Source organism: Neofelis nebulosa, chromosome 18, assembly GCF_028018385.1.
Source record: "Neofelis nebulosa isolate mNeoNeb1 chromosome 18, mNeoNeb1.pri, whole genome shotgun sequence".
NCBI lineage: Eukaryota > Metazoa > Chordata > Mammalia > Carnivora > Felidae > Neofelis > Neofelis nebulosa.
This window is the reverse complement of record NC_080799.1, coordinates 22,883,567-22,910,347: the sequence shown is the minus strand read 5'-3', so window position 1 is coordinate 22,910,347 and position 26,781 is coordinate 22,883,567. Positions and strand designations below refer to the sequence as shown.

The 26,781-nt window shown below is 56.6% G+C and overlaps 1 protein-coding gene across 2 annotated transcripts in view; it reads right to left on the bottom strand.

Annotated features, from left to right (window-relative positions):
* Positions 1 to 26,781, bottom strand: part of GTF3C1 (general transcription factor IIIC subunit 1) — a 75,358-nt gene that overhangs the window by 22,953 nt on the left and 25,624 nt on the right. For both annotated transcript variants that reach the window (XM_058710264.1, XM_058710265.1), the window contains exons 7-23: positions 20,160 to 20,327; positions 18,231 to 18,346; positions 16,850 to 17,162; positions 16,051 to 16,265; positions 13,272 to 13,408; positions 12,051 to 12,204; positions 9,458 to 9,561; positions 8,513 to 8,697; positions 6,801 to 7,079; positions 6,410 to 6,555; positions 5,580 to 5,677; positions 4,984 to 5,080; positions 4,694 to 4,871; positions 1,525 to 1,666; positions 1,017 to 1,152; positions 427 to 508; positions 101 to 289 (exon numbers count right to left, since the gene is read on the bottom strand). In XM_058710264.1, coding sequence (XP_058566247.1) covers positions 101 to 289; positions 427 to 508; positions 1,017 to 1,152; positions 1,525 to 1,666; positions 4,694 to 4,871; positions 4,984 to 5,080; positions 5,580 to 5,677; positions 6,410 to 6,555; positions 6,801 to 7,079; positions 8,513 to 8,697; positions 9,458 to 9,561; positions 12,051 to 12,204; positions 13,272 to 13,408; positions 16,051 to 16,265; positions 16,850 to 17,162; positions 18,231 to 18,346; positions 20,160 to 20,327 — 2,739 coding nt within the window. The remainder of the gene's footprint in view (positions 1 to 100; positions 290 to 426; positions 509 to 1,016; positions 1,153 to 1,524; positions 1,667 to 4,693; positions 4,872 to 4,983; positions 5,081 to 5,579; positions 5,678 to 6,409; positions 6,556 to 6,800; positions 7,080 to 8,512; positions 8,698 to 9,457; positions 9,562 to 12,050; positions 12,205 to 13,271; positions 13,409 to 16,050; positions 16,266 to 16,849; positions 17,163 to 18,230; positions 18,347 to 20,159; positions 20,328 to 26,781) is intronic.

The window sequence follows — 26,781 nt, the reverse complement described above, 5'->3', positions numbered from 1 at the left end:
GGGGCAGAGCTCGGCCCCGGCCGCAGTGAGACTACAGTCCGTCTCTGAGCCGGAATGTACAAAGACAAGGCCTAGCCGATGCGAGCGACCATCACGGGACCTTTTTTCTTTTTCTTGATCTTCTTTCCGGGGTCTTTCTTCAGCCGTTTCCGCTTCTGGCTTTTCCCACCCCTCACTCTCCAGTTCCGGTCCAGTGTGGGCTCTCGGTCCATCTCGAACTGCTCTTCCCTGTCGGTGCAGAGCTCAGATCCTGCTCTGGCTTCCCCCCAGATATTCAACCTGCCACTGCCTGGAAATAAGCACAGGAGGTGAGCATTTCAGGATGAGCCCCGTGAAGGCCAGAGCTGAATGGAACGTGTGGTAGGTAGTCACGTGGCCTGGGCCGGTCCCGTGTCTGTTTCCAAGGTGAACCCCCAGCTCACGTACCTCCAGCACTGAGTGGCAACGGGCGCCTGGACAGAAACGTCTGGAGTCTCACCATGAGCCCATTTTCAGATGCAGTGTTCTCCTAAAAGACAAGCGCATCACTGGAAAGCAGGGGCGTCCCTGAATCCCCAGGGAGCCAGAGCGTCACATGCACTGAGGTGTACTGGTCTCTGCCAGAGAGGTGAGGGCGGCTGTGCAGCTGCGTTCCAGAAGCTGTCGGGCTGCCCCTGGGGCTGGGCTGCCCCTGGGCAGCCACTTGCTTCTTGCACACGTGCTCCCTCATGTATGACCTGTGTCTCATGGACTTTCTGTTCCTTCTTTAAAAGGAATACCTGTCCGTGTGACAGAATCAGTTAGAATCCATTGAAAAAAACAAAAAACAAAACAAACAACAACACTGGCCAGGCAGGTATTTAAAGGGCCTGATGTGCCTTCAATACATACGGATATAAGTACTTGTGCCTCTGGTCAACTTTGGTTTTACCAAATCAGAAACAGCGAGCCGGGAAAGGGCAGGCGGGGTGGGCAGCTGCGGCAGCGGCTGGGGAGTGGCCCGGGGATGCGTGTTCCCCGTACCCCCCGAAGCCCACCTTCTTGGCCTTGTTGATGATGTAGCTGGTCCAGATCCAGTTACGCTTTAGGTGCCCGTAGAAACTAGAATCGAGCCCGGCGGCTCCCAGCCCGTCCCCGGGGATCGAGCCTTCGTCCACGACCTCACGGCTCCCCCTGAGAGGTGGGAAGTAAACGGAAAGAGAGACCTTCTTGGGAACTGAAAAGAGAGCCCGCGACATGGTGGAGGTATTTTTCCTAACTACCTTTTACCTTCTTGGTAACACGTGACAGAAGGGAAACGCTTGCCCGACCCCAGAATTTTACGTAAATTTCCCAACTTCTGAACTGTGGCAACCAAGTTTGTTCTGTTTTAACAGTATGTGGGCCAAGGGCTGGCCGGGGCCAGAGGGGCCCGTGGCCGCCGATTTGCGGCCTCTGCACCAGAGACGTGGGCGCTCCCGGCCTGACCTGTGTGGCCGGACACCCAGGAGCTGGAGCCTGTGGGACTGCACTTGGGGGCGGGGGGCGGGGGGTGCGGGGACGCACGTGCTGTACTCCATCAGGGCACACTTGCGCTCCAGATTGTGTTTGTCGATGGCGCTCTCCTGCTCCTTCTGCAGACTGCCCTCCTCATCAGTGCCCTCATCCTGGGTGCCGTTCTTCCTGATGCGCGGGTAGCGCACCACACCTGAGAGAGCAAACGCAAGCTTCCCTGGGGACCGTGTCCTGCCGGGGCTCCGGCAGGCCGCCTCGCAGCCGCGGGCAAAAGATTCCCTTCCTGTGACTCCGCTCACCACTGCGGGACAGGCTCTGAAACTGGTAGACCCTCTTCGTACAAATGCGTTATCATAGATGTCAGGGGGTCAAACACTGGGGTGTGAACCCGAATAAAGGATTTGTACTCTGGCTGAACTCCACGAGGGAGGGAAGGCGAGCTGGCAACAGGAGAGGCCAACGGCCGTGGGGGGATCGCGAGCAGAGGAGCCCTGGGGCCTCCTTCCTCAGGGAAAGCCTACGGAGCTCCTGTGTGCCAGCCCGGAGGAGGCGGTAAGCAAAAATGATGCACTTGGCAGGGGCCGTGGAGTCGGGGTCAGCAGGGATCTGGGCAGATGGCTCAGTGCAGTGTCCCTGGGCCAGGTGGGGTCTGGAGGACAGCCAGATGTTCTCTGAGTGTCCAGGAGCTGCATTAACACAGTTGAGAAATAGCGTTCTGTAAAGGCACAATAAAGAAAACTGTGTTTCTTGCAAGAAAACAAACCGCTATGAACTGTTGCTTGAGTAAGGCAAAGGAAGATTCTGGTGATTTGCACACTACCAAAGACGGTCTTCCAACATGCTCGACTGGAGACACTGGTCTGGGTGGGGGCGGGGGGGCTGCGGGGGAGCCCATGCCCCACACTGCTCGCTGGTGTTTACATAAGACACGGGGTTCAAGCTCTGCTTCAGCCCATAATTTGTTGGTGGTGGTGTTCCTGGCTTAGAAATGAAAAGGTCAACCTCAGAGAGGTCTTCAGGGGAGCTCAAGGTCACGCATGCGAATGGCTGGTTAAGTCTAGGAGGACTTAAGGCAATGCTTCTCCTGTGCGCCACCTCGCTGTGAGTTTGAAATGCAGATTTAGGCCATCCCCACACCTGCTGAATCCAAAGCTCTGGACAGGGCCCGGTAATCTGCATTTTAACAGTCTCTCCCAGTGAATCTGTTTGGTGATACCCATACCCATGCTTGGTGAGCCCTTGCTCTGCAGGAGGCTCATGTCTTATTATATGGTACTTTCCCCTTAGTCCTTGGGGCAGAACCTCCTTGAGTGGTTTTTTTTTTAAATTTTTTTTTTTAACATTTATTTATTTTTCATACAGAGACAGAGCATGAAGCAGAGGAGGGGCAGAGAGAGAGGGAGACACAGAATCCGAAACAGGCTCCAGGCTCTGAGCCGTCAGCACAGAGCCCGACGCGGGGCTCGAACTCACCAGCCGCGAGATCATGACCTGAGCTGAAGTCGGACGCTTAACCGACTGAGCCACCCAGGCGCCCCTCCTCGAGTGTTTGTTAAACGAAGGGACAATCGGTGCCTGCTTAATGGACTCTAAGCCTCCCCTATTTCTGCTCATGAACACTAAAAGGGATGGAAATTCACCAGTTGTCAAGCCTCAACAACTCTGGTGCAAATAACATACCGGTTCACAAATTTTTATCTGGGTATAAAATGCAGAGGAATTAGGGCACTCTAAAAATCTGAAATGGTAAAAGCTTAGCTTACTGAATGCCAGAGGATTCTATGAAACACACGAGTTCTAAAACCTGTCTGGACCCATTACATCAAAGGTTCTCACTGCAAGGGTTCATCACCCTGCCAACAGTAAACAAATCTACCAAACACAAGCGTGCAGTGTGGGGCATGGGCTCCCCCGCAGCCCCTCGCCCTCATCCAGACCTGGGCCTCTGGCTTTCCAAGAAGTGAGGTGCAATGGTGACCTTTCGGCTCTGTGACAGGAGCAAGGGAAGAGGGCTCCCCTCCCAGGTTCAGACCGGACATGGCAGCCCTTCCTCCTAGTAGAGGTGGCACGAAGAGACCAGGTGGAAACTGGCTTGGAGGAAAGAGCACTGGTCTATGGCCTTGCACAAGGCCTCCATCTAGTCAACCAACATTCACGGCACGTCGACCGTGCACCAGGCACTTTGAGACACCGTGGGGACGGAAGCCAAATCTCCTGTGCGCAAGGAATCCTCAGAAAGAGCAGCTGACAGCATAAAGGTGCTGAAAAGCCTTCCTCAAAGAGACGATGCTTGATGCACGAGTGGTCACTGCCAGGTGAACACAGGTCAAGGGACATGGCAGGGATAGGAAGAAGACACAAGCAAAGGCCTGACCCCCAAACCCGACTCATCCGACCTGCTGGCCCAATCTGTTCAGTTCTTCCTCCAAAACACCTGCCAAGCTGCCCCCTTCCTTCACTGTCACCAGTGGACATCTCTCTGGGACAGGAGTCACGGCCCTGTTTCTACTCTCGGGCTCCTCCGTCCGTTCCCCACCCAGCAGCCAGGGTGAGCTTTGAAAAATGGAAGAGATCTTGTCACTTCTTGCCTACAACTATCCAGCGGCTTCTTCCTGCTCTTAGAATAAACCCGAACCCCGTACCAAGTCCTACAGGGCCCCCAGAGTCCTGACTCCTCCCTGCTTCTCCAATGGCAGCTGCCACTCTCCTCCCCGCCCTCACCAGCCTCTTGCTTCTCCCAATGATGCACGTGATGTTCCCACGCCTGTACTGCTCTTCCCCGGCTCTGGGCTCGGCCTCAGCCTTCAGAGCTCGGCTCAAATGCCACCCCATTAAAACAGCCTCCACTCACGACCCTGTATACTTCCTCTGCAGCATCTGTCTCAGCAAGTGACGTGGATCTGTGTGTCTTCTCTGTTGAGAACTAAGACTCAGGAAGGCAGGGGTGCGTGTGTCCTGGTCAGGCCCAGGAATGACAGACACCAGGTGTGCAACAAACACCTACTGAATGCATGAGTGAATGAAGACAAAGCAGAGTGGCCTGGGGGCCCCCCCTACTCGAAGCCCATCGCCCTCCTTCCTAAGGGAGCCCCAAGGACACTCCAGGTCTCTGGAGAACAGTTTGAAAACCGGCAGTGACTTCTAGTTTCTTCTTGCTCTAAACCCCAGTGACGGCACAGAGAGCGGGGAGAACAGGGAGCCCCGCAACGACAGACGGTACCTAGAGGGGTGTTGAGGCAAACGCACTGCAGGTCAAACCAGTAGTTCTCCACATCCTGCATGGACTTCAGGACGTAAAGACGCCTCTCGAAGGGCCGGCTGCTGCGGGCCAGGTTGTAATGTGGGTCACAGATGGTGGTGTCAACGATGACCGCGTTCTTCTTCAAGAAAATGAACACCTAGGGAGACGCGGACGGGGTGAGGGGGGGAAGCTCAGAACCACGGCCGGCCAGCTGTCTGGAAACGGCTTGGCCATCAGGACCCCCTTCGTTTGGGCACAGGACACGTTACCTGATCCTTGTCCTGAAACTTTTCTGTGGGGCCAAACTGCAGCAGCCCCATGTGGCACAGCCTCTGAAGGTTCTCCACCACAGAGAAAATGTAGCGTCTGGAAAACAGAGGGGAGCGGCGGGTTCCGGTGCCAGCACACTCGGCCGTGGCCAGGCGGCCCGCGTCGGGCGAAGGCGTGGGACTCGCTTGTGGCGCCCTCTTCTACCTCATGGGGCCTGACCTGTGCAGAGACTTGGAAGCCCCTTCCCGGCACCCGACCAGGGCAACGGAGCGTGGATCCGACATGGGGTTTTGATTGAGAAAGTAACATTAGCCAAAGGAAAAAAAAAACGACTCTGAACCTCGCAGTCTTTATCGACAGACTTTACTTGAAAAGAACCTCGAAATTAAGTGACAAAATTCTCCAGCCCCCACTTCGTCTGCCTCTGTGCTTTATCCACAAGGCTCACAGGGTCACTGAATGAATGAAAACCCCGAGTCCTCACAGGCTGGGGGGCAGAACCTTTTTCTGTTCCTGGTGAACAATTATTCAGAACCTAACTTCAAGGGGCCCACTGGGACTGTCACCCAGCCTGCATCGTTTTCAGGGACCTTACCTCTTGTACAGAAGCTGCTGTCGGATGGGCCTGGGGAGAAAGCGGATCAGCGTGTGCTTCTTCAGAGGGTCGTTCAGAAATTCCTCAAGGTTGTCTACCTAAGAGGTCATTTTCAAGATCAGCTTACCCTCAAGGCCAGGGTCAATTGCAAGAACCGTGAAAAAACACACACCACTCCTTTCTGGGCAGCAGTCTCTCTGAACCTATTTTCTCCTTTTTTGGTATTTACCAAGTTTCTAGAAGCATATTGCTACAACATAATTTTATCTGTCTCTTTCGATATATCTAATTGATCTAACTTTAAGTCTTTCAAGTATTTCCTTTGACACACCAAGCAACCATCCATCTATCCAGCCAATAATTTATCTAGGTCTATCCAGCCATCCTGTTTATCCTATCTATCTGTCTATCTGTCTATCTGCCCACCCACCCATCCATCCATCCAATCATTCTCCATCACCTACCTATCTGTCTGCCTATCTACCCACCCATTCATCTTATCTATCCATCCATCCATCCCATCTCTCCATCCATCCATCTCATCTCCATCTATCCCCCTTCCCTCCATGCCTCCCTCCCTTCCTACCTTCCTTCCACCCGCTCATCCATCCACCCAACCATCCACCCATCCAATCCATCCATCCTTCCTTCCTTCCTTCCTTCCTTCCTTCCTTCCTTCCTTCCATCCATCCATCCATCCATCCATCCGTCCATCCGTCCATCCAGACAACCACAAGTCTGGAAGTACTTTCCCTTGACCAGGTGAGTGTAGGTCCTCTGGTCTACGCTGAGGGACCAGCCCCCACAATAGCCCTGGGAGTCATCAGTACCTTATAACTGACTTGCACAATCTGAATGAAGATGGAAAGGGGCAGGCAGAGGAGAATGTCACTGACGAGAGCCCAGCCGAAGCCAAAGTCCTTATGGACAGGGATGGGAGGGACATAGCGCATCCATGAGGCTTCATCCACATACACTAGGAGAGACTCAGAGTCAGTGCTGCAGGCAGGGCACCAGACATGATGGTGACATCATCCCGGTAGGTCTGGATTCCCTCTCACCACAAACTCGGGCAAAACCCTACTTGTCAGGCAGGAGGCCCACGGGTTCATAAAGTCTAGATTATGACTCTACTTTGATGGGGCGCTGTGGGGATTCAGCCAGTTCAGATGAGAAGAATGAGGAACCATTAGGATTCCCCTCCAGAGGGCAACAGCTCACCTTTCTCCGTGGGGGGCTCCACTTCAGTCTCCAGGAAGGTTCCCCCTAAGCTGTCCTTGGGCAGGGCATCAGAGGAGGTCTCCATGTAATTTCTGGAGAAGGGCCGGACTCCCATCCTGCCTGACTCCTGCTTTCCCATTCTTCTTTCACTGCCAAGGCCCAGCTTTGTCCGCACATGGCTGGCAGGGTGCCCGTAGATTAGGTACCACAGAAACATGTGTACCACCCGCAGGCGAGGCATTTTGGGCAGAAATCCTAGAGAACGGCCAAGTCCTGGAACTGAGGCAAGAGGGGGTGGGGGGAGGGAATGCTTGAAAACTCCCAGATTCACTTCAGTTCAGTCCACTCAAACTCACAGTGAGTGCTGTTTGGACTCTCACAGAACTTACTTTCTAATACTTTTTAGGTATTAACAAGATACCTAAAGTCACACGACAGATGGAAATGGCCGGTGCAGAGAACCAGTGGGGACGTGGGAGGAGGGCTAGAATTCCACCTAGAGGGCAACTAAGGTGGTGGGGTGGTGGGGACACGCAGGGACTTGGGGATGTGCACCCTGGGACAAATGCAAGGTGCCGGAGGTGAGCGTGTGCCCGGCACGTACCGTGGAGGGCCAGAGGCCAGGGGCAGGGGGTGGGGGGGAGCAAGGAAGGAGGAGAGTGCAGTGAGCAAGCCAGAGTGTGACAGAGGAGGATACCGCCACACAGAGCCTGACAGGCCTCCGCACGGGGACCCGGGCTTGACAGGGCTGTGCAAAACACCCCCACATCGGGGTTCTTTGAAAGCATCCTGTTTCTTTGTTGACACAAATAAAGTACTCCTTGGCTTTTCCCAAGGAGAGAGGACAGGAGAGAAAGTAAGGAGCCACAGGATCAGGGAGCGAGGGCGAGTGGGCAGAGGCCCTCCTCCACCGCCGTGCCCACTCGAGCAGCATGCCCAATGCCTTCTGTGTGGCCAGCGCGTGGGCCGATCTGCTGCCCCGGCACTGGCCCCGGCCCTGGGCTCCCACGGACTGCGGTTGCTAACCACGGAACACCCCGGGACCCGCAGAGCAAGGGCAGGCCTCCTGCGGTGATGTGGCGCACCGAGGGAGGTCACACACACACACGCTGTCTTCTGCCCCGGGATCTCAGGTCTGCTGCGCTGCACCCACACCGGGCCACGGCCCGTGCCCCATGAGCCGGGAGAAGAGTGACGCGTACCTGGCCGCCTGCACTGGGCCCGCACACTTTCACACTAGGGCGGCTCGACGGGGGCTGAGGGAGGAGGCAACCCTGTCGGAGAACGGACTCTGGGAAAATGACACGGTGTTCAAACTCATCAAAGACTAGATCTACCAGAAGGTTTATGGGGTCGGGAGGGACGGAGGTTTTCTGTGGTTTATGTGGTTCATATTCCAGCCCAAGGATGCGGAGCAGAATGAATCTTTGTGCCTAACTCCTCTCGCTAGGATCTAGCACAGTTTCATCTGAGTCTCATACTCAGATGTGAGGCCCACTGGGCTGAGACCATGCCCATTTGGCAGATGGGGGTATTGACGGCAGCAGAAGTCACGTGGCCAGCCCCCATGACCCAGCTAGCCACGCAAACCCGATTCCTCGGACTCTAGCCGAGTGCTAGACTGCAGAACACCAAGGGACTCAAACGCCATCATGCAGCCAACCACCAACCACCGACACACCATCAGACGTCGACGAGAAGCTGCTTTTTACCTACAACAGGGTGATAATTTTTCAGCTGGGTGATGCCCATTTTCTCATCCGTTTTTTTCACCCGTCCAGTTTCTGATTTGGAGGAAGTATTCAGCTGAGAGTCTCCTGATCCGCTCGGACCCTCTTTTTCTGGACTTTCTTCTTCAGCTTCTGCTTGAGGCGCTGGAGGCTGGACCACTTTAACCCTGCAGTTCAAATAGAAGATCAACACCCTGCTACGAGGACCAAGAGCTGGGAGAAAGGACAGGGTCTGTCCTGGCAGATCAGATGAAGCCACTTGGCCCTGCAGTTTCAACCTTGGCTGCCCGCAGGAGCCAAGCAGGTGCTGTGCATGAATAAAATGTGTCAGGTCACGAGATGTTTGGGGACGACAGGGCTGTGGAGACCTGCAGAGTGTGCCCCCACCTCCAGGACAGCCTTCTGAGAAAGGCGGCCCAACGTGCCGGGTCCTCTGACGCTTTCAGAAATGCCAGAGGTAAGGGATGTGATGGGAAATCAATCAGCAGCCGGTTCAAAGCACGTGAGGCCAAGGTCCACAATCCACGCGGAGCCCTTTGCCTGCCCATCGGCCATCTCCAGGTTAAACCCGGCTAAGAATTTTCTCCCATCCCTGAGTTTTCTCAGTGCACGAGACACTTCACAAGATTAGAGAAGGCCTCAGAAAGGCAACTGGACTCATCTGGAGCCGTTAGGGGACTGAGCGAGCCTCGCACACACAGGGCCTATGGTTCGGAGTGCTCTGTCGATGCCGTGAGGCAGAGTCGAACTCGAACGAACGAAATGAGGACTTTGTTTTTTCTGAAAACTCTAGAAATTGCTCCTAAGCCCATGAGTGTGTTGATCTCACACGAGTGCGAATAAAGGGTGCTCGTGAAAGCTGCTCCAGGAAGGCCACAGAGACCCAGGCGGCTTCCCTGTGAATTCCCGCGGGGCGCTGCGACTTGCCTGTTTGCCATGCTGGAGTTGGAGATCCGGAAGCGCACCTGCTCGATGGCACTCCTCACCAGCGGGTCATTCTGGTCCATGGACGGGTGCACGACCAGGTCCACCTGCAGAGAGGGCGGAGCAGCGTCCCACAGGGCAGGGGGATAGCTGGGGGACACGGAGCTCTACGGCTCGGTTCCTTTTGCCGAACACTGGCTGTGCCTGCTTTCACTAACACTTCCAAGAGACACGTGTAAGCCTGGAGCAAAAGGTGTTGCCGAACGGTCTGCCATGACAATTTCTGGCATCAAAATCCCTCCTCCGGCGACCGAGCGAGAAAGCTCTGTCATCGGTGACGTGCCGCTCTGCTCAGGTGAGGACTTTCTGGCCTGGAGCCGGAGCGACCCGCCCTGCGGTCCCCTGGCGGGGCTGTCCCGGCCCAGGGGCCTCGCAGCTACCTGGTGGCCCGCTCCTGACGCCCCCCCCTCCAGCTATCTGAGAATTTCCCACAGTTGTTCGTGAATCCTGAGGCCTCCCATCTGGAAAAGGTAAGCAGCTTTCATTAATCTCCCCTCGCCGAGAGTGCCACCGTGGGACTCCTGCCAGGCGCACTCGGAAACCGACTGGCAGAGGGTTTAGAGCTGCTTTTGCTATCTTACCTCTGCCAAGGTACTGGAGCTGAACGGCTAGGGCGGTTACCAGTTCGTGAGTGCTGTCTAGGAGGGCAAATGGGAACGGCCTGGGGGAGCAGAGGGGTGTGAGTGCGTTGGCCGGGCAGGATGGCAGGCCCTGGGGCCAGGGGCCCCGGAGAGCCAGGCTTCTCTTCCTTCTCTGCCACTGGCAGGAGAGAGCAAGGTAAGGTCTTCTAAACGTGGGACTCTGGCCATCAGGCTTCACGCCGAGAAGGCCAAGAATGCCCCGAGAGAGGCTGATCACAGGGACTGGGCGGCTCGTTTGTGAAATGGGGGCCCCTCCCCCACGCCCTGCCAACTTTTCTGGGATTTTGTGGGGCGCAAAAGAGGCGGTTAGGTAACACCTCGGTGTACTTAAAAGCCTGGTGCAAATACAAAGCATTCCTATTTCCCCACTGTCCACAGCCGGATGGCCCAGCCACCTCCCCGAAGGCCCAGCGGGCAGCACAGGACGCAGGAGCAAAGGCCGAAGCGGACGCTGCCGCACGGGGCAGAGGGGTGTGAATGCGCGGGGGGATCAACGTGCCTTCGGGGGATCGGAGGGCAGCCTGCCGCTGGCGTGCGCTCGGTGAACCAGAGAAGGAGCTGCTGAGCTACTTAAGCTTATTCTGGAGGCAGCTCGTCCCAGCGGGAAACGGCCGCCAGCACGGTAGCACCGGCAGTGCCCCGCGGCAGAGACCCCCGTGCCGGCGCCTTCGCTTTCCAGGTGGTGCTTCCCCGCCCTCACCCCTCACCCCTGCCTCCACACCGCCTGGTGGATGCCACACTAGGCCGAACGGGAGCCGGCGACACAGTGGGCACCTGTGGGAGCCGCCCCTCTCCACTCTCAGACTGGGGGTGGGGGTGGGTGGGGGGTGTTCTTGTCCTCGATCACTGTCCCAAGCAGGATGCCTGCATCTGAAGCAACTGCTCTGTGACGACGCACAGAAATCGCAGGTGCTGCTGCTGAGGGGGTGGGGGCTTTTGTGCTCCGATGGCAGAGATCAGCACACGGACCTCCTGCCCGCTCCAGGCAAGGAGTGGCAGGCCGGCGGGGGGCAGGAGGAGGTAAGGCCAAGGGGCCCCGATGGCAGGTATAAAAACTGATGAAAGCTGCCACCCTGGAATGGCAGAAACGCTTTAAGTCACTTTGTATATCGCTCTGTGTTTTTCAAACCTCGAACGTCTCAAAAAGATAAGATAAAGTAAAAAAAGCCAGAAATGACCTTGCCAGCTTATTAAGGAAACAAAACATTAAGGCACAGCTTTCTTAAGGCAGAGGTTTAAAACGTAGCCAGAACACAAGGTCAGGCAAGTGCAAGTGACTGTCCCCGCAGCAGCTTCTCTATGGTCCCGTGCTCAGCAGGGCGATCTCAAATTACTCTGCCCCTGAAAAACGGAGGCCTTGGAGTATGAGCAGGGCTGCTGAGCTACGGTTGCTATGGGAATGGCCCCAAACTTTAAATCTTACAGAAACAGATAAACTGAGACAGAAGATCTATGGCTCCCCTGCCAAACCGCCCCAGCACTCGCTTCCTCGGGGACGTCTCCTCCGATCTCGGTGGAAACTGTTCTTGCTGCCTCGTCTAAACCTTCCACCTGCTAAATGTGGCTTGATGTCGGCCAGCACTGCCCTGCCGAGCTCCAGGGGGTCCGTCCTACTTGCCTTCCTGTCGTTCAAGGCTGGGCTGCGGGCCGGACACCTGCTCTAAGGCCTGAGTGTGCTGCTCTGAGATCCAAGCAAGTTATTCCCCTTTTCAGTAGCCAACCTCCACAGAAAATTGGCACGGCCCCTGTGACCCAGATGGGGAGGCACAGGGGGAAATTCTGAGTTACTGGCAGCAAAGGAACAAGTGAAATCTGACGGGCACAAGAGAAGCCGGTCAAGGAAACTTCCAACGGCACGGGGCTGGCGCGGTGGGCGTCAGGAGAGCCACGCGTACCTTCTTCTTGATTCCATCCTGAATAACCGTAGTCCGGTACAGTCTCAAGAGACCTTCCTCGGACAGGTTCCGCACCAAGCGGACGATGGACTTCTTACAGCACTTGGTAGACACACCTTCTTGCTTCTCCTGATCCATGATCATTTTCTGAATCCTGGGGTGTCACAAACAAAATAAGAAGTTAATATTCCCAATCTCAGCAAGGAAGATCTGTTTCAACCCCCTTTCAACCCAGGCAGCTGAGAGCCTGCCTAGTGGTAACCAGCAGAAACTCGGGGAGAATCAGAGGGGGGTTTCGCCATTGAAGGGCTGACTTCTGGACACGTTACAGTCAACTCTTTTAGCGATAAATGAGTTAGCTAAAGACGAGCCGCCAAGCACAGCAGCGTCACATTCTGAGCCTTTCACCAGAACCTGACGATGACGGCAGGGACACTAAGCACCACGACGGAGATGTCTTCATCCGTCTTTGGGTTAATTTAAGGCCCGAAGGATTGTCTAATGTACTGTCGCCGACACTCTCAGGTCCGCAGCTCTTTCTGATTCCTCTCCTCAGACATCTTACTGAGTCACTACAGGGATGTTTCTAGCTCACCCACCGGTCATCGAATGGCAGGGCCGGAAGGACATTCGGACGCCCAGCCAAACCCCTCACTGCACAGACGAGGCCACAGTGTCTGCACACGGTCTCCCCATTCCCTAGAGAACGAGTGGCTTTGACGCCGGGTGCCTCAGAAGCCCGAAGATGCTGCCCAGGAGGCAGCGGTGATGGTGGGTTAAAGGACCCCACCAGAGTGCAGAGCCTCTCCGTGAACAGAGCCACCGCAAACACACAGGTTCCACCCGCGTCTCTTTGTTTTTGTTTCCATGTAAGATTGCATTTGAACAAAAGGCCCCATGCTGACCTAAGAAAAGTTCGTAAGCTGATGCTGTTATCTCAGTCCCTCCTCCAAAGAAAGAGAGGAACTCTCCCCAACTTCCACTTCTAGCTCAGTCACTCTCTCCCCATCTAGCATCTCGATGTTCTGCAATGCCTACACTTTCCCAACCACTAGAACAGATGCTGAATCTTTTCTACCAGACAGGGATGCCACGAGAGTCTATAGAGCAGAAGACACCAATGCCTCTCGGTCATTTCTGTGGCTTGTGACAACGAGCTGGCCTGAGATTTACTGTCAGTGCAAGACAGACAGACAGACAGACAGACAGATAGCTCCTTACGTGAACAAGCTCTCGATTAAGCGTAGGTTGGTGACGGCTTCTATGATCAGGTTCCTGCGTTTGAGCAGCCGGTAGGTTTCGTGGGGTTTGTCTTGGCCTGGGCCGTGCTTCCCCGTCTTTTGGGAACTGCCACTCTCCTAGAGCGAGGACCGAGAGGACAAGCATACAACAAGTTTGGCAAGGTTAGGGGGCCAGACGCCATTCCTGTGGGTGCGCTTTGCCTCACGAGGGAATTTCTATGCCCACGTTTCAAGAAGGAAAACCAAGAGGGCTTGTTTCTCTGGGAATATGGGACGGAAGCAGAGGCAGGCTTCCGGACTCAGGCTGTCCCTAGGTAAGTCAGGATGTGTGCCCAACGACAGACGAAGGGAGAAGACAGATCCGTGTTCTGTCTCCCATTCCTGCCAAAATGCCCACAGCTCTCTTCATGGCTACTGTCTTCCAGGAGCTTCCATGAACTTGTGCCATCTGCCCTAGGATCAAATCTGTGAAGCCCCAGTGCCCCTGAAGGGAAAGGAAATCCTGACTCTAACATACTCCTTGCGGATCACTCAGTGCAAACGAACCCCCGTGGCGGCCCGGGGCCTGTTTTGCCGGATGCGCTCCTCACTTGCAGAGACGCTTCAGGAGAACGAGAATGTCCTGCTGTCAGGACCACCGGCTCCAGATCACTTCCCGGCTGAGCGCCGGGGCTTCGGGAGAGGAACGGTTCTTTCCTGAAGGGGGACCGGCTCAAAAGGGCTCAAGATTCAAGAAGGGGCCCGTGAGAAAGACCTTTGTGCTCCCCTGCACTGCAGAGCAAACATTTTGGGGGTTGGGGGGAGGGGACCCATGAGTAAACTGGCCACGTGCTGTGGGGCTGCTGGAGAGCATGGTGAAGAACATGCTTTGCCAATGGCCCTCCAGATACGTTGCTCGTGCCCTCTTCTCAGCACGGATGTAGAAAGGACAGCATTCTGCCATTACTCTGGGAACAGATTTCTGGGAGGAAGAGAAAGAGCTGAGCTGGGCAGCAAGAGAAGGAATTCTGGGACCCGGCAGGAGCACGCTACCGGAGACGTGAGCCGGATCAGAAGGCGCAGCAGGGGCGAGGGTGTGAGCAACGCAGACAGACCCTCCAGAACCTTCTGGGATCCACCTGCTGGCAGGCCCAGCTTCTTCAGTTCGACACAGACCCAACCAGGACTCGAGAAGTTATGGCGCCCAGAGCCTCGGAAAGGCTGAAAGGTTCTAGAACAACCCACGGAAAACGTTCGCACCCTGTGCCCCATCGCTTCTGCCGCGGGGGTGGTACCAAAGCACAGGTGTCCACACCAGGAAGGGAGCAGCACGGGGGGAGCCCCACACACATGGTTTCCAGTCCTCACTGTGTCATTCGCTGAGCAGGTGCAAGTCACTTGATCCCGGGGGGCCTGCACTGTCTCGTCCCAGCCCAGAGACAACGCTTCTCTCTCAGGGGTATCCCGAGGCCTCAAAGAGCAGCAACAGCCCCTACGGCTGCCTGGTCACAGCTGTGTGCCGCGCTGGGGGCCCCGTCCTCTGCCGGGGCGCTTCTGAAGCCCAGAGCCCAGGCGGTGCCACTGGCAGCATGAGGCACGTTCGAGTGACAAAGGACGGCACAAGATGCCCCGAATCGCATCATGAGAACGGCGGGCCCGTGTCAACTGCCTTTCTAATCCCTCTAATTACACGAATGAAAAGCATTGGGTTCTATCGCATCTCTGACGCTGGCACACAACAGTGTTTGGCCAGCACACGCTAAGCAGTTTTGGCTTTCTTTTTATCTATTTTAGAATTAGCTTCCTTTTATGGCAAAGGACGTTGGCCTTTCACGGAAGGCAGGGCTTCTCAACACTGGCACTGCTGACATTTGGGGCTGGACAATTCTCTCTCGTGGGCTCTCCTGCAGGTTCTAGGATACGTCTCCGCCAGCCACGGCCAGACGTCCCCCGGGGGCCCAAATCACCGAGAGTGGGAACCACTAATCTAAACGAACGTTCCCTCCAAAATAAGTTTTACGTGAAGAAAGCAAGTCGTTGGAGATTAAAACACCGTGTCAACAGCGGTGCGGGTGCTTTCTGGTTGGGCAAAAAGGCGGTGTATAAACGAGCACCGTGTTACTTCCTGGGCAGGACTAGCCCACCGCCTGGCACAAAGCAAGCACTCAGCGCACAGCGCTTTTCCTGTTACTGATTTTGTTGTTGCTGTGGCTCTTTGTTTTCATGTCTATTTATTTATTTTTGAGAGAGAGAGAGAGAGAGCGAGCGAGAGAGACAGCGTGAGGAAGGGGCAGAGAGAGACAGAGACAGAGAGAGAGAGAGAGCGTGAGGAAGGAGCAGAGAGAGACAGAGAGAGAGACAGAGAGAGAGAGAGAGAGAGAGTGAGGAAGGGGTAGAGAGAGACAGAGAGAGAGAGACAGAGAGACAGAGAGAGAGAGAGAGACAGACAGAGAGCGTGAGGAAGGGGCAGAGAGAGACAGAGACAGAGAGAGAGAGAGAGAGAGCGCGAGAGAGAGAGAGCATGAGGAAGGGGCAGAGAGAGACGGAGAGAGATGGAGAATCCCAAGCAGGCTCTGTACTGCCGGCACAGAGGCTGATGTGGGGCTCGATCCCATGAACCATGACATCATGACCTGAGCTGAAACCAAGAGCTGGATGCTTAATGGACTGAGTCACGCAGGTGTCCCTGCTGTGATTCTTAAACATGGGACCGAGAAGGCCAAGGTCCACCCGCCACAGGCCCCTGCTGGACAAAAGGCGTCCCCACCGTGAGCCCTCACCTTCGGGTTTTCAAGCCTGACCTCTTCGATCACGGTCATGTCGCCACTGCTACTCTCCATGCAGTGGGAGCCAAAGGGCGCGCCGGGGTACGCGGAGGCGCTGGTGTCCAGGAGGCTGTCCCCGCCCGCAGAGCTCTGGCAGGCCTTCTCCTCGGCCACCGCTAGGGAGGAGGGCAGCTGCTTCTTCAGTGGGTGGAGGTTTACTTTCCAGCCACCTGCAGTGGAGGGGGCGGGAGAGGCATGAATGAACGGTGGCCATACGGAGGGACGGAGAAAGGGGCACTTACGCTCGCCCAGACAAGGCCCACGCAGGCCAACGATTCCTTCTGGTTGGTTTGAGGATGGGGGGAGGACCCAGCGAGCAGCGGCGACGCCCCTCCCCACCCCCCCGCCACCACCCCGTGCTTAGCTGAATACCAGACTCGAAAGCCTGTCTTCGTCTCCACCCTCCGCATGTTTAAAAAAGTCTGTAGCTAAACTAAAAACTTGAGGGCCCTCAGATTGCTGGAGAGAAGGGGACAGAGGAAGTTTACTGGATTCCATCCCTTGAATGGTAAAGACACCGCAAGACAAACCGACTATCTGCCAAGGGGAACGGCCTTGCCAGCAGCCAGGGGACAGACCACGTGACCATCTCCTCTAGACACAGGGTCATGTGACCGTGTCCCCAGTCAGGGCACCACCCACGGTGCCCTCGGGTGCTAAGTGAACGAGCTGTTCTCTGAAGACCCCCGGAGCAAGGGAGGATTGCAGCAGCTCAGACCGAGGCCCCTCCCCGCGGCCCGAGAGCGGCCCGTACCCTTTGCTGGCGTGGAGTGATGAGGCTGGGTCCCGAGACCGGCGCCGAAGCAGGCTCTCCCGTCGCCCTGGGACACTCTGCCCTTCCTCTTGCTGCTGCTGCCGCGCTCCTCTTCGCTGTCTGAGTCGGAGAGGAAGCTGTCCTCCACCTCGGGCAGGAGGGACTCCTCCTGCACCGAGGCCAAGCTCACTGTGGTCAGCAGCTTGCTCCGGGCCTTCTCTCTCTTGTACTGCCGGCTGAGATCGCTCTCTTCTGCAAACACGCATGAGATGTACTTGGTGGTCCGCTGCCGGCCCTCGTCCTCCATGAAACCCTGGTGGGGAGGAGACGGGCTGAATCGCATCTGGGGGGCGCTGCCACACTCGGGCACACGGGAGAGCGGGGGGCTGCGGTATCTATCTCCCGATCCTTCCCGCACCTCCCCTGTCACCACCCAGGCCCCACGTCCGCCCAGCTGACGCTCCGTCGCCGTCCGCCTGTCTGGCCGTCCCTCAGGTGCCGTTTCCACAGGCCTGTCGGAGATGGGCTTTCAAACCGCAGCCCTGAATGTGTGTCTGCTCTACGGGACCGTGAACTCCTTGAGGGCGGGGCCCTACCTTGGCCCTCCCCATCTCCCCGGTGCCTGGCACCAGACTAGGCCCACAGGAAATGGTTAGCGAGCGGTGAGTGCTGGCTACGCAGAATTTGAGGGCTCAGAACCGCCGTCACAGACTGGAGGTCGCCAGCCCCATGCAGTCCCTGCCTCTGGGACGGAGGATGAGGTCATCACCAACCCACACTCACCCGTATCTTCAGGACGGGGGAAAGGGGCTCTCCTGGGCCCTTAACGGCCGGAAAAGCAACACCTTCTACATGCCAACCACACGCCAAGCGCCATACTAAATGCTCTGCAATCATGAGCTCGACTGCCTTCCAACAAAATGGTCACATCGTTGGCAAGAAGAGAGTGAAGGATAAGGCCTGGAGGGCAGGTGTGAATTCCAAAAGGGGACCAGCAGGCACGTATGTCCCCAGGAGCCAGGAGAGTGACAAGAGAGAGGGAGGCCTGAGTGGGGGCTGGGGTCCCTGGACAGCACCCGCCCTGTCTGAAAGGGCAGTGGGGGGCTAGCCAGCTTCCTGGGAGTCCCTGCGCGGCTGTGCTCCCCACGCAGTCACATCATCTACTGACTTATCAGTGCTGAAGGTTCACCCTGAAGGTTTTTAACAAGTGAAAGCCAACAGAAACCAAGTCAGGGGGTTGGGAGACACGCCACGCCCCCGGGCAGCCCCTGGTGGCAGAGACGCAGGCGACGCGTCCTCGGCCCGGCTGAGTGGGCCCCTCACCGTCACACCGTGCGCACGCCCGAAGACAATGAAGCGTGCGGATGGCTCACGATGTTACCTTGACAACCTTAAATCTCTGAAGAAGACGACACAGCATTCTCGCCTCCAGCTTTCCCACGTTCATAGCCGCTCGGATTTCAGCTTGGGAAATTCCTTTCGTGCCTCTGCGCTCAACTGCAGGGAAGGACAGGACGTGTGAACCGCAGCCTCGCGCCCGAGGCCAGTCCGCTCCCACCGCCCCGGTTCAGCACAGAGCGATCGGCGCAGCAGAGCCCACGGGCAGAATAAACCCTGGGTCTCCTCTCGACCTCGCCTCCCCGGCACCTCTGAGCGCCAGCCACTTCCAGCAGCTAACTCTTCAGTGCCACCGGGCTCCCCCGCGTTAGGACAGCACGTGGCCAGTGGCCCGCCGCTGACGTCCTCGGCTCCGGCAGTTCCCGCTTGTGCCCGGCAGCGGGGAGCTTCTCCAGACAAATGAAAAAGATCCTTTTTCAAAAAATGGTTTTTAATTAAGAACTTGTTTCATCTCCCTGGCTTTCTCGGCAGACGCAGACTGCGACTCAGAGGCACGAGGAATACCGATTACTGTGCCGTCCGTGACAGCCGCCCGCCAGCAGGCCAGGGAGGGGGGGACGCTGTTGGGCCCTGCAGCACGCGACAGCAGACAACCGGGCTGCACTATCTGCCCCCTCTAGTTGGTCAGCTCCTGCCCTGCTGCATGCTGTCACCGCTCGGTGCTGTGACCGTCGCTGCCTCTAAGAAGCCCTTTTAAGTGTACTCAATGGGGGCGCCTGTGTGGCTCAGGCGGTTGAGAGTCTCACTCTTGCTTTTGGCTCTGGTCGTGGGATTGAGCCCTGCATCGGGCTCTGGGCTGAGTGTGGAGCCTGCTTGCGTCCCTCTCTCTCTTTCCCTCTCTCTCTCTCTCTCTCCCTCCTCCCTCTGCCCCTCTCCATTGCTCATGCTCTCATTCATACATACATACGTACATACATAGGAAATACAAAAATAAAAAATAAATCTACCCAACGGCTCTGGACTGGGAATCCCAGGATGGAGCCTGGGAGGCGGGGGGGGGGGGGCGGGGGGGGGGCGGTGGTGGTGGCAGGGAACCCCCCTCCCCCAGTGAAGTGCACAAACCACAGGGCAGGCTTTGTGGGAAAACTGTTCAGAAAGAGCGCCCCTCTATTTCCGGCTGCATCGCGTAGCTCACGCTGCCAGGTACAAGCCATCTGGATAACGGTGCTCTTGCTGTGTTGTGTGTGCATGAAAATAAACATCAGGAAAGAGGGGGCTAAGATGCGTTCCCACGTTGAGCTACTAACATGCTCAAAGAAGCCACAGAAGGGTTAAGGGCAGCTTTTCCCAAACCGTGTTCAGAGGAACCCATTCAGAGCGATATCAAGAGTTGATAAAAACGACCAAAAGGCCCCTCGAAAAGGCTGTGCCGATTCGCCAACGTGGCTTCGTATGAGCTGCCGGTCCCGTGGCCACCGCACCTTCTCCTCTGTCCTCCCCACGGGACGCGCGGCCACACCGTCTACGGCTGTGGGTGACCGCTGTCTTCCGTGGATTCTAGGGGGTCCAGGGAAAGGGTGAGGAGTGGGGGGGAGGTGCCACCAGGCTGCAGCAACTCAGACCCATTTGAGAACATGGCAGGTAGCCCTCAAATCTTTGCTCATTTCCTGAGCGCTTCCCACATAGCAGGCCCGACGCCGGCGTTCTAATTCTGCTCCTCATTCACGTGCTAGGGTGACCGCCATCCCCATTTTACAGATGTGGGAACTGAGGCTCAGAGACCTTGCTGATGCTCTACACAGCAACGATTCACGCTCCAATCGGACCCAAAGCCTAACCCTTCAAGGGAGCCCCAGGACTCCCTGCCGCTTCACACGCTCCACAGCACAGCCCTCTCTCAACACGTGGGCAACACACCCCTCGACTCCTGGGGTTCGAGCCGCACGCAAGCAGGCATGGGAACGGGACTTACTGAGCTCGTAGGTCTGCGTGAGCATGTCCCGCTCGTACACGATGTCCACCGGGGGTACTCCCTTGGAGATGACCTCCTCGTCCTCATCGTCGTCCTGGTCGTGGTCGTCCTCGACCTTCCGTTTAAATTCCTTCAGCAGCCTGAGGCAGCGCACCATGACGTCCGTCCCTAGGAACACAACGTGGCATGTTTTCCAGCAGTGAGCACAACACTGCTGGGGACGGGGGTGGGGGCGGGGGGCCCCGCTGGGACAGAGACCCAAGAAAGGCTGTATGCAGCATCGAGCTGGGAACATTTGAAACCGCACATCCTGGGGCACGAGACCTGAAAGTTTCCTCCATAAAACCGCTTTCTGTTTTCAATATAATTAGGAAACAAAGACATGCAAATGAGGGGGATAATGAGGCCCTGTGTCAGGCTGTTAAAGAAACAGTAGCAGCCCTCTCCTGGTCGCGTCTGCTCTGTGACAAAAGGAAGCGGGCCTGCCTGTCCAGCAACTGCACGGTGCCTGGCACACAAGCCGTATTGCTTCAAGAATGAAAGCTGGTTTTCTTTCCCTTTTAAAGCGGACACCCACAGTCAATAAAGTGTGGCAGCCACGTAAACGGGTCCTAGCAGCCTCTGAGAACACTACTCCAAGAGTGGGAATTTATTCCAAGAAAATAGAAAGAGGCGAGAGCTGCCGGGAGGAAGAGGTCCACACAGCACTCGTCAGAGCTAGCTTTTCCGAGTGACAGAAACAGTGACGAGGGGCTAAGTGGCAGCACACGGACAAGCCACCACTCTGTGCACTAGCGCCTGCCATCACACAACCACAGTGTGCCTGGACGCCACCCCCAGAAGCATGACGTAACAAGTGTTGCCTACGGCTGGACCGAGACACAGGTACAGGGAGAAGCAACAACATCTTAACACTTTGCTAGTGCAAACTCACTCATTCGATCCTGACAATCCTGGGAGGCATTTTACAGATGGAGAAACCGAGGTTCAGAGGATTACACGACTTGCCCAAGCTCCCCAGAGCTTATAAACGACAGGTGCAAAGTTACTCAGGGGTCACAGGCCTCCAAAGCAGAAGAAACGATCCAGCACTGAGACGTCCTGTGACACAGGAGTGTGGAGGCAGAATAAGGGCCCCTTGAGGATGTCCACGCCCTGACACCCGGAACCTGTGAATATGTTCCCTTCTGTGGCAAAAGGGACTTGCAGGTGTGACTGAAGTAAGGCTTTTTGCTGCAGGGGTCACAGTTAGCTGCTTATACTGGAGAATCTGGGCGGGTCCCGTGTCACAGAGTCCTTAAAGAGACAGGCAGAAGGATCAGAGTGAGAGACTGGGGGATGCTAGGCTGCTGGCTTTGAAGACGGAGGAAGGGAGCGCGAGGCCAAGGAATGCACGGGGCCTCCAGAAACTGGAAATGGCCACGGGAAATGGATTCTTGCCTAGCGCCTCTGGAAGGAACAAAGCCCTGCCAACATCACAACTGTGGCCCAAGGACACCCATTTCAGACCTCCAGAATTATAAAATAATAACAATAAATAGAAGTAAAAACCAAAATAATAAAGAAAATGCTGTCTTCAGTCACCAAATCTGCAGTAGTTATCACATCAGGGATACAGATGGTCTCTCCACTGGGCCACCGAGGAGCACAATCCTGGGTACCGGGGCAAGGAGGGGCGACAATAAAGCTGGCCTCTGCCACCCAGCGCCTCTTGTGCGGGAGCTGCGGCCCCTGAGGGCCTTCCTGCGGGGTGTGGCATGCCCACACCGAGCACTGCAGACTGACCTCGGAGCAAGGTCAGGTACGACCACCCCAGCTGGGGCAGGGGATTATCATGGGGGGACACAGCACGTGGCCCACAGGTGTCATTCACAAACAGTAGTGCGTCTCAGGGCCCTGAACTCATCAGATTTACCCTCAGAGGAGGGTCTGCCATGGCGGACCCACCAGAACCTTATGGGGGGGTGGGCAGGCCTGGGGCAAATGGACACAGAAGTGAGGGCAGCCTGGTAAGTCCTCAGGCATTAGCCACGTGCTAATTGGCCTGCACTCCTCACAGTGACAGAAAATCCCCCGTTCATGACTTTTCAACAGAAGAAACATGACATCACAGCAATGGCTTCCTTAAGCCTCGGCTTCCTCCGCACCTGCCAGGCCCTCTGAGGTTCTCCTGTTGCCCACAGCTTTGCCCATGGCTCGGGGTGCCTGCCCTGCCCTCCCCCTCCACTTCTCCCTCCCAGGAGCCTAGAACAACCAGGAGGGGAGCCATGGCGACGAGGGGGACCCTTGCGCCCATGTGCATGGCTGAAAATTATTTCAAGGCTCAGGTGACCAGAACTGGGTGCTCCGTGCGGGTTTCCCTCTCGCGGCCGCAGATGGAGGCACCTGTGGCCAGCCCACCAACCACGGAGTCACTCCCCACTGGGTCCTCCCCCCGACCTCTCCCCAAGCCCCCTCCCAACCCCCTCAACCCCCACCTCGCCCCTCAGACGGTGCCCAAAGAGTGACCTGCTGCTCCCGATAAAGCTGCTCCCGTTCCTCAGATGCCAACCCAAGCTCTCCACGAGTCACACGAGCTGGCCCTCATCACGGCCGTGGGAGGTGGCTGCTACCATTCTGTTTCACACTTGAGAACAGCTGGAGCTAAGGCATTCGCCCAAACTCCCACCCCTTAGCAAGGGAGGAACCGGGATTTATCAGATGGTCTGCCTTCCGAGCCCGGGGCCCAAACCTTGGGCGACATACGGCCCCTAATTCAAAGACACCCACGTGACCAAGAACGGCGGGTGGCCCGGGGCCAGGGACGCTGGCTTCTGCGGGAGCGACGGTCCAATGCGGCACTCGGGCAGGCCAGCACGTCTCAGCAACAGCCTGGCGTTATTCCTTCCATCCGGTTCTAACTTCCTCACGAGGTTAATCGGCCAAGAAAAGACGCACAGAGCAGCGCTGGACATCGGCGCAAGTGGAGGAGGAGAAACACTACTACGCACTCGGGGAACCCAAAGGGTGAAGGAGGAGGGCGGCCGGGTGGCTCGGTCGCTGAAGCACCCGACTCCTTGATCTCAGCCCCGGTCTTGATCTCGGGGTGGCGAGTTCAAGCCCTGCGTTGGGCTCCACGCTCAACATTTTTAAGGTTGTTTTTTCTTTAAAACAACAACACAAAGGACAGCTCTCCAAGGGTGAAGGGTGAAGAGGGAAAACCCCGCTCAGCCTTCCCAGCCTCCGCTCCTCACGGCATCAAGTCGCCACCTGTGCTCACCTCCGCTTCTACGCCACTTGATGTCCGTCCCGTCATGGCCTGGTCCAAATGGCCCCGCTGACGTCTCCGCTGCCAGCCAGGGCGGCCGGACCTTCAGAGGAGCATCGGGGCGAACCTGGGCTCCCGGGTCGGGCAGCCGTGGGCCCGTCTCAGCCCTACAACCTCCCGTGTCCGGGATTCGGGAGGAAGGACTTAGCGTAGCTCTTCGTGTGAAGCTCAGCAAAATGAGAGGCTGACGTTCTGTACGTCACGTGTTGGTGTAAGGATGACTGGGGAGGACGTCTGTGCAGAGGCTGGAACACAGCAGTCGGTCAACCCTACGGCCAGCCAGCCCGTGCTGAGGGCCAGTCCTGTGTCACGGCTGTTACGAATTCACGACAAGCCGAGGCTGCCGGTCCCCGTGAGCCCCATGATACAGGGAGAGTCTCCGGCACACCCTGAGTGGTGGGGCGGCTCGGGCATCTCAGACGGGGCCCAGCGTGCTTCTGGAAGGCCAGGCGTGACACGTGCACATGGCTGCCGGTGAGGTTTCGGGCCACGGGGTCTGCAGCTCTACCTAACCCACAAAGCACAGCTCATTTCTCTGCCATGAAGCCCAACTGCACGGACTTTCTTCTGGAGCCATCAGACAAGCAAACCCCAAGCTGTCTGTCTCTGGTCTTTCTCAAAACACTGATCGCAGAAACACGTCCATTTCCCCATGCTGTGTCAAATGCACCCTTACTTTGGAAAATTTCGTGTTAGACAGGTAGCGTGCATGGTGGTTAAGGATCTGGACTCTTGGCGCGCCTGGGTGGCTCAGTTGTTTGAGCGTCCAACTTTGGCTCAGGTCACGATCTTGGCAGTTCACGAGTTCAAGCCCCGTGTCGGGCTCTGTGCCGACAGCTCAGGGCCTGGAGCCTGCTTCCGATTCCGTGTCTCCCTCTCTCCCTGCCCCTTCCCCACTTGCACTCTGTCTCTCTCTCAAAAATCAATAAACATTAAAAAGGAAAAAAAAGAAAAGAATCTGGACTCTTCTTCCAGAGCCGGTGTGCAAACCTGAGCAAACCGGTTGACTTCCCTCAGCTTCGAGGGACTTGCCTGGAAACTAAGGCTAAGGAGAACGTCTAGCCTCAGGGGGTGGTGGGGAGAATTGCAAGAGATAAGGCAGGTGAAGGATGCCACACGGTGTGGTCTGTGGCTCGTGAATGCAGCAGCCTCATACACCTTTCCCATAGCTCTGGAGTTTAAACAGCCTCAAAATGTCAATTTTTAGTACTGAAGTCCCTTCAGCTCACATTTGCCTATTTTTAAGGCAAATTCTCAGGAGTCTGTTCCAGACCGTAAGCCAGCAGAAGCCACAGAAGGGGCCAGAGTGAGACCCCGGTCAGCACACGCACACAGCGTGAGGAGTGCCCGTCACGCCATCTGAGCGGCCGCCTCAGTGACTAGACACTCTAGCGGAGAAGTCACGGGTCTGTTAATGGCAACCGCCGATCCCTGGGTGCGGGGCTTACTTCCCGGGAACAGAGGGCAGGAGAGACAGAGAGCCAGCCAGATCACTGCACACGCAGTCAAGCATGAGGAGTTTCAGGCATCTTAAAGACACAGCGTACACCAATGTCAGCAGTTCAACACAAACCAATCACACCGTTCTTTCGTGCCAAAGACCCAGATGGGCTTGCCTTGGCATGAAGAAAGAATGGCTTCACTTACTAGACATTCTGAAGACCCAGAAAAGAAGGCGGGAGGGAGGAATCCTTACTGAGCATCTATATCCGAATCGTTGTGTGGATTCTGCAAGTAACCGCTACCATCCCATGAAAAAGGAAACTGAGGCTCAGAGGGGTCAAGGGACCCAACTGGACGTCTTGGACCTAGAAAGTGGCCTTTTTTCCACACTAGGCAACCCGGCTGGGCTAGAACTTCCAACTTCTATCAGAAAACACCGCTCACTGTAAAGGAAAGCCCCAAGCTGCTACGAAGTGGAACCAACAGCCTGTGTTTCTCACACCCCCGGGGAAGATCTCACCTGGCCACGGGGCAGAGTGCTGCTCCCCAAGTGGTTAACCCGGGAGAAAGCAAGAGCAAGATGGGAAGGAACGAGCACCAGGACAGACGTGCTCTGGAAGAGTCACCAGTGAAGGGACAGTCCTACTGGTAAGCCAGGGGGAGGTTATGCAAATTCAGTGCTTTGCTCCTGTCTCGCCACCCACGCACGCACACGCACGCACCCACCCCTGGACGGGCCTAGGCTGGTCAGTGCTCGGGAGTCATTCAGGTAGTCCAGACACTGAAATGAGAAGCACGCCCAGGGGACACGAAGAGTCCAGGACTGCACTCAGTGGCAGAGGGGGGTGCTGCTGCCCACACGCCAGGGTGATGGGATGGGTTAGGAACACGGGCTCTGGAGTCTCCCTCTGGTGAGAACCTGCCTCTGCCACTCACCAGCTGGATAACCATGGGGAAGAGAGAAGACCAGTCTGTGCCTCGGGCCGTTCCCTAGTAAACGGGGACAGGAACAGGATCTTCCTCCCCAGGACCGCGCCAGGCACACATGTAGGCGGCACTTGCTCCCGCTTTTCTTACTGTTACCACTACAGCAACCTTAGAAAAACACAGCTTCCGAGGACCAAGGGTCATAGCCCGTCACCCGGGCCGAAAATACCAGGAGATCGCCCGGGGGCTCGAATTCAATTTCAGGCATCTGCTGTGCGTTGGGCCCAGAACACATGAGGACGAAGACAGCAGGGTTCCTGCCCGCAGAGGGTGGCGTCTGAGACAGAGGCTGGAGGGCGCAGGTGGGCCGTCTGCTGAGGTTTCAACGCGAGCCCGGATTTCAGTTCTGACCGGTTCTCCCTGGGCAATCTGCTAACCTCTCTGAGCCTCCGGCTCCTCATCTACAACGTGGGCACACTTCTAACGGCATGTCTAGACTAACCTGCTGAGGAGGACTACGGGAGTAAATGCAGGTAAGGTGTTCAGCTTCACCCCTAAACACGCTAGGTGCTCAGTGACTACAGAGAAAGAAGCTACGAGGCAGGGCCCTACCGCCCGCATGCACGGTGCTGGGAGCGGGGAGGCATGTGGGGCCAGGCGGCGTGGGGGGGAGGAGGTACCGAGGGTGGCCCCAAAGCGGGACGCTAGAGGATACGCAGCTGTCGAGGCGGGAGGAAGTCAGGGCAGAGGCACCGAGGCGGGCAGGGGTGGTGGGAGGGCGGGACTGAAGGGGAAGACCGACTGCAAAAGGTTTCCAGGCCAAGCGATGGACACTGTAGTTTTCACTTTCTATGCATATTTGCTTTTATTCCGTAGGCGTGACTCGAAGTTATTTCCACGGTGGATGTGGAAGACAGACTGGAGAGAGGATGGTCCGCAGGGGTA